Raw genomic sequence first — 7307 nt, 5'->3', positions numbered from 1 at the left:
ATATATATATTATTTATATATATATATATATATATATATATATATATATATACACACACCAACACACACATGCAAATTAGTAAAATGATATTAATATACATAAATTACTATTATATTACTGTTACATTTATATATTTCCCATTTTTCTGATACATACTCGATCTACTTGTGAATAAGTCCGAGCCGTGATGAATTCCGCAAATAAGAGGGAATATGTTAATATATTGAATACAACAAAGGCCAGAAAAGATTTTGACAAAAATTGAGGTTTGTCCCAACGAATATCTCTTAGATGAAACACTTCAGCCCAAAAACAAACGAGCAACGATGATCCACTCAAGAGCAATGGATAATATGCTGACAGCAAACTCCTAGACCAACCTTCCTTGAAAGCAGTCTATAAAAAATTAAGAGCATGTAATTAAAATAGTAAATGAAAAACATTTTCAAACAAAATACTTGTTTACATACAGGTGAGGTAAAGTATGCCCCTCGTATGATCGATGCAAGAAAAACTACAAAGTACAACACTTTTTGAGTGGTTACTCTGCATGCTCTTAGAAATGATGGTGCCTTCATTCTTTGCCACTCAGCAATGATGCACATGACAAGTTGTATCAAACAAATGAAAGCCAGTACGAAAAAAATCGATGCAAATGCGATATAGTAACTCAGATTTGGGATATGGCATTCTGGCCCATCAAACTGAATCTGAAACGAAATAATTAAAAAAATAATTAAAAAGTTATTATCTCAGAACAATTTGGGATAATAGTCAATAATAGTAATACCTCGCATAGACAGGTCCCGTTATGGCATTCCCCATGGCCAGAACAGTTATCATTTCCACAGCTGTTGTTCCAGGCCATCATACCAAATTTAACTAGTAATGACAATGGATTTTGTGTACTCAACGCGATCACCTGTTCCATGATCGGTAGATACAGACTGCTTCAGTGCAGCCCTCTAGAAAACTGTATTGAAATGCAAATAATTTATCTCAGGTATTGTTCCGACACCAGACACTTGATTAATATGCAAATGACAAATAAAAATTTCTATTTTTAAAAATTTATATAAAAACACAATTTATATAAAGATCTTTTTAAATTCAAAGAATCATTAGGGAACGATTTTAATTAACATTTTGAAAATGAAAAATACATAACATCTGTGCAACTTGGCAAACAACAAAGCAAATTAGTCATGCACGGAATAATTCATTTTAATTAACAAGTCAATCATCATATTGATTATACCATTCGTGTGTGCAATACATACGTTAATTAAGCAAAATATCTATCCTCCGCGGGACAAATTCGAGCGAAAGCGATATCGATTCCCAGATATCGTATATCTAGATTTATCCCGGACGAAACAATGTACTTTAAACGAACAATGACACACACTTTTCAGGGAAAATAACACCACTGAGTGGGAAAGGAATCGTCCTTTTAGCTTGTCAACTGACCGTTTGCTCGATCCAGCGTGTCTACGTGCGTTATGTAGGTCTCGCAAGTGCAAAGTGAGTACAGATGTACGTAGGAATCAAGGACGGCAAGGACGCGAGGACGCGAGTTCTCAGACCATCACATTAGTCAGCTGTCTCTTCTGCGCAACGCAACGCTGCCATCACACGCGAATTACTACGCGTTGACTTTCGACGTCAACGGAAACGTAATCCGCCAAGCATCATTCGCGAGGACGAAAAGTTCATGACAAAACCTTATCGAAACTATCACGTTGGACAATGAAAGAACCTCTCCCTGCACCCCTCATTATAGATAATCGAAATCCCCTTAATGACGAATTTTCGAGAATTTCATCCAATTCCCAGAATAACGCCACGAGTTGCTTGATTTGTCCAGATTCCACCAATGAAAATCGCGTTCTCTCTCTCCCCCTCCTTCTCTCTTTCTCTCTCTCTCTCTCTCTCTCTCTCCTCTTTGTTCGTTCTCTCCTTTCTTTCTTTCTTTCTCGACATTCCTCATTTTTTTTAGAGTTTGATTGATTAATGGTCAACCAGACCAAACTACAATTTAATCAGCCTGATTAACTTATCAAGTGTACTTGTATTTGTATATTGTTACTTGTAAGTGTACTTGTATATTGTTTAGTTAACATGAATAGAAATATTAATTCCTTAAATTGTTTATCATATGAAAAAAAATTATCAGATTAGGAATCTATCATATAGTTATACAGAGATTATTTGTGGAAAACTAGAAAATTGTTAATTGTTTTAATTTTATCAATATTAATCACTGATTAAATTAGGATAACTTGGACCAAACTCCAATTAATAATCTATTAATAATCTATTTTTAATTAATATATTATATAAATATATATTATATAAATTAATTAATAACACGACTAAAACTATTAAATTTGTATTAAAAAGATTAAGAACTCAAACTCCAGCTAGATGCACAGAGAATTCAAAAAGAATTCATTTGTATCAATTCTGAGTTCATTTTCAGATGCAAAAGGAATTTTTTTCAGAATTTTTCAGAAAAAGAATTCTTTTTACATCTAAAAATAAATAAATTCAGACTGAATTCTCTTTGAACTCTCTGTGCTATTTGAGACTATATATCGATATTTTTCTTCGACAATTCCGATTAAATTAAATCAAAATTTGATCATCGAAATTGCCCTTAGTGAGAGAGAAATCTGAATATTTATTTGAATACTTTAAACAAACCTTAACAATATATTTATCGGCACAATATTGACCTAATATATTCACAACGTTTACAATCAATCGCCAATAAATTGCTAAGAAAATTACTAATATATATTATTTATAGAAGATATTTTCATCTATAAGAAAAAGTTTCTTGAGATAGACTTCTTGTTTCTTAAGTTCATCTTTTATTCTTCTCTTTTTCTTTACAGCACTCACCATATATCATTATAGTTTAATTTTATTTCCAACGCAAAAAGGCCACAAAGGAAACGCAATGAGAAGGAATAATCCACAAAACAGAAAGACGTACGCGATGTCCAATGAACGCAAAGCTTTCTCGGAAATCGTCAATCAATGTTCGTGTTTTGATGTGTATTTCGCTTAAAGATTTTAGTCGCGTTCTGAAAACAGATCCAAGAGACTTCACTCGAACGAATCGACATTATTTTATCGAGTATTGTAGCCGATAGTCGATAACTGCCTAAATTTTCACAATATTCTTTATTACATCTAGCTTGACAGCAACGGACGCGAGCAAGATCATTCAAGGCAAGATATATTCTTCCCATAAAGTTGCTTTGTCCTACGATCCATGCAAAACAGTCCCCTCGAAAAAAATAAGCCGCTAAGTATATGTTAATGAAACGTTATATAATGTTAAATTATCTCGTATCATAAAATCCTATATTGATTAAAACACGTATAAACCTCTATATTTCTGTCACAGATGCATGATTGATATTTGTATATGTTCCTGTGAACCTCAGAGATACTTCAATTATCTCCGAGGATCGAAAAGCATCTTTCACACAAATTCATATAAAAAAATTTAATGACAATAAAGAAATTTAATGGCATTTTCGATAGCTTTGTCTTGATATATATAGTCTTGATATCTAAATGTTTATCATTTAAATCTTATCATTTAAACAATTTTTTTAAACAATTTAAACTCTTTATGACAGTTTTAATACTAATTTAATGTAATGCAAGTGATTGAATCGTTATTATTTAAATCTAATAATGATTCAGTCACTTGCATTACATTAAATTAATACTAAAGCTGTCATAAAATCAGCAAAATTAAAGCACATAAATATTTTAAACTTAAATACAATAATATTATTATGACGTTTTTTAACAGAATATACATATATTATTTTATTCATTTTTAACCAAAATTAATTGTATTATGCTACTGCATTTAGATACTTTACATAAAGCAGCCTTTAAGATGTATTAAATTTAGTAGTATGAATCAAATTTATCATAAATATTTGTCTTTATATCTAAAAATCAAACTGATTAAAAATTTCCATTAATAGCATTTATCTATAAATGGATGAATAAAACAGAAGTTTTATAATATAAATTTTGTGGATTTCAGATGTCTACTCAATGTCTAGCAAAACCACGACTTCGTAATTTCCTCACGGCACAGATCAAAAGGAATCTTGTACTAATGATGACAATTAGCATCACTGGGGCAATGGCGGTTAAGATTCTTATTGCTGATAAGAGAAAACGAAGATATGCCGAATTTTACAAGTATGTACAAATATCTTTCCTAAAATACTGCCATTACTTATTTTAATCTCATTCTAATGCCACGATTATTACATTTATACATAATCTTCATATATCTTTATATACTTAAAGTCTCTAATGTCCACTTCTACTAATGTAGATTAAATTTAATCTTGGTTTAATTTACTTTTTAGCTTCTAGTTTTAAGAAAAGGATAGAAAGTAAATCAATCTAAGACATTAGTTTCAGATTAATTTACTTTTTCTAATTACATATTTTTATAATTATTCTGTATTAACTATATTATATATATATATATATATATATATATATATATTAATTCATATTATATAATGGTCTAATGTTCATTCCTATCAATGGAAATTAACTTTAATTTCAGCTTAATTTTTATTCTTTATCTTTTTCTAATTTTAAGAAATTAGAAAAAAATAAACAGTAAGTTAAACTGAAATAATATCAATCTTACATTGATAGAACTTGATCTAATTCTTAGAACTAAAAAAGATGAAACATAAACTAAATTAATCTACATTGATAGAAGTAGGTCGATTTTCGCTAATAAAAAAATTAATTTTAATTTTTCGGTTCAATTAATTTTTTTTAATTCTAAGAATTAGAATTAAAAAATTAGATGAAGAATTAGTTGAATCGAGATTAAAGTTAGTCTACGTTGATAGAAATAGACATAAGTAAGTTTGTAATTTTGTTGTTTTGCAGAACCTATGATGCAGAGAAACAACTGAAGATAATGAATGAGGCTGGTCTCATGCAGTCCTATATTCCTCAAAAGAAGTAAATTTATGCGTACAAATGATAGAAGAAAAGCTTGAGAAAGCGAAAATAAGATAATCTTTTTCAGGATTATATATTATATCAGTATATGTATAATAAATAAATTCAACAAAGTATACTAAATTTCTTATTGACTGCACATTGATCTCCATAATCGATTTAGTTAATTGTTAAATTTATATTCCGGATTGTCCATATTTGTTGCATAAAATAATTGAATTTAATGTAAAAAATATATGTTTTTCTGAAGATCGTCTTATCGATTACACAATTGGTTTTGTATTATTGTACTTGTATTTAATGAGCAATTGCAATTTTTCTTGTAACATTTATGTATCTATTTTCTGACTTGGCTACGCGTAACGATACATATTCAGTATTCAAATTTATCATTCAATTTAAATTGCAGCTTTGCAACAACCTTGATGATTTAAACATTTTTTTTTATCTAATTAGTGTAAAAAATACGATTTTTACACGCTCGATACATGCAAATATAACATCGCATAGAAAAGATATTGATATAGCAAGAGTAGTAGTGAGGCTCTCGATAATGTCTCGCGTCTCTAGTAGAAGAGAACGCAAGACATCCGGAACAATTCGGAAGCGACGGAGCATCGCGAGCGTCGTTATCGGGAATATCGGGACGCGACGACGCGAGTAGCGAGGCGAGGATTCGAGGTTAGGAGACATGTATATACATCTTAGCTAAGATGGCGCCCCGTCCGGAAAGTACCCAGCATGCTCCGCGCGATTGATTTGCGCATGTCAGTTGCTCGCATTGCAAATGGCGGCACCTTGTTATTGTTCATGGCGTTTTATGACTTGTCTCTTTATATTAGCGATTATGTCGAGTTTTTTCGCGATCCCTGCCGCGCGCTGTGTGCCGAGTGTGAAGTAGGGTCCGCGCCGTGTGTTTTAGGTTAAGACCAGTGCCCGGGCGGTGTGCCTCCGTGCTGTACGGACGCGTAAAATCCCGGACAGTGTCGGAAAGAAATGGGGTAACGTTGAAATTTTCCTGTGTTCATACGGTATCAAATCGGCGCTGCGCGACGACTGGAGTGAGGCTCGCTGGCCGAGCCGCGGCCGTCGGCGGGCGCGAATACCTTCTCCGTGCCCGGCCGCGTGTCGTCCGTCGTACGATTACGTCCACGTCCGAGGACGTGGGGCCCCAGGAAGGGAAATAATTCCCCCGACTTTTGACGGGCTATCTTGAGCATGCTTGAGCCCACTTCACGTACACCTCCCCCGACGGACAAAATGGTGGCCCCCCGATGTCCCGACGGTCTGGATGCCGTATTTCGTCGAAAATCATTACGGCGAACGTCGGGACGCGCATCCCGCATCGCGTAACAGTCGATCCCCGTCGATCCGCCCGTCCGCATTTCGCGCCCAGTCGAAAAAATGCGCTCTATAACCTATTTCGCGACGTTATTCGCGCGCACGGTGCCCCCGCGGCCGCTCGTGCACCAGAGGATTTTAATTGCCCCATACACACGTACGGCTCAGACGGACCACGTTCCCGCGGGGTCGAACCGAGGTCTGTGGCGCGTGTAACGACCTGGACGACCGCGCCGCTGGGCCGGGCGCTCGACGCGGACCTCGCTCCTCGCGGTAATCGCCCGTGCTCGTGCCTGTGCCTCCCGGAAATCGAGCACGAATTATAACCTAGTAACTTGTAGCCTAGCGGGCCTCACTTTTTGTTTATGCGCCCGTATACGTGTGTATGTGTGTGTATGTGTGTGTATGTGTGTGTGTGTGTGCTGCGTATATATGTGTGTATATGTGTCTGTGTGTGTTTTTGTCATTTTCTCGCCGTTCTCGCGCGGCCAACCTCCTATCGATTCTACGGCGAATAATACGGCTTTTCCCAATCGACGACACTCTCTCCTCTCATTTTGTCATTGAATTAATTATCTCTGCTTGATACATAATCTTCGTCTGCAAACTTCCCCCTCCTCCCGCACTTGATTTTTATGTGAAATTTATTTAAAACTGAAATCGTAATGCGAAATATCATTTAATTGCCATTTAAATATGATTAAAAATGATGATATTGTATAGATGTGTGTGTGTGTGTGTGTGTGCGCGCGCGCGCGCGCGCATGTGTGTGCGTGCACGCGCGCGCGTTTTGTGTGTGTGTGTGTGTGTGTGTGTGAGAGAGAGAGAGAGAGAGAGAGAGAGAGAGAAGAAAGAGAGAGTCTAGTATACATACGTGGCCTATATGATATGTCGACCTAAGGTTTTAATTTTTTTTTCTTCTATCTGTACATGG

At 35.0% G+C, this 7307-nt stretch overlaps 2 protein-coding genes across 2 annotated transcripts in view; one reads left to right on the top strand and one right to left on the bottom strand.

Annotated features, from left to right (window-relative positions):
• The window catches only part of LOC105625592, a 3805-nt gene extending 2873 nt beyond the window's left edge, over positions 1 to 932 (bottom strand). The window contains exons 1-3 of the mRNA XM_012206915.1: positions 792 to 932; positions 472 to 711; positions 158 to 397 (exon numbers count right to left, since the gene is read on the bottom strand). Of these exons, the coding sequence (XP_012062305.1) occupies positions 158 to 397; positions 472 to 711; positions 792 to 932 (621 nt within the window). The remainder of the gene's footprint in view (positions 1 to 157; positions 398 to 471; positions 712 to 791) is intronic.
• Positions 933 to 3134: 2202 nt separating this feature from the next.
• Positions 3135 to 5150, top strand: LOC105625591 (cytochrome c oxidase subunit 6C). Its single transcript, XM_012206914.1, has 3 exons — positions 3135 to 3241; positions 4080 to 4240; positions 4958 to 5150. The coding sequence occupies exons 2-3, from the start codon at positions 4080 to 4082 to the stop codon at positions 5034 to 5036; spliced, it is 240 nt and encodes a 79-aa protein (XP_012062304.1). The 5' UTR covers positions 3135 to 3241; the 3' UTR covers positions 5037 to 5150.
• The last annotated feature ends 2157 nt before the right edge of the window (positions 5151 to 7307 follow it).

The sequence above is a fragment of the Atta cephalotes genome (assembly GCF_000143395.1).
Source record: "Atta cephalotes unplaced genomic scaffold scaffold00003, whole genome shotgun sequence".
In the NCBI taxonomy this organism is placed as follows: Eukaryota; Metazoa; Arthropoda; class Insecta; order Hymenoptera; family Formicidae; genus Atta; species Atta cephalotes.
The sequence above is the reverse complement of the archived record's forward strand: the minus strand, read 5'-3'. Positions and strand labels throughout refer to the sequence as shown.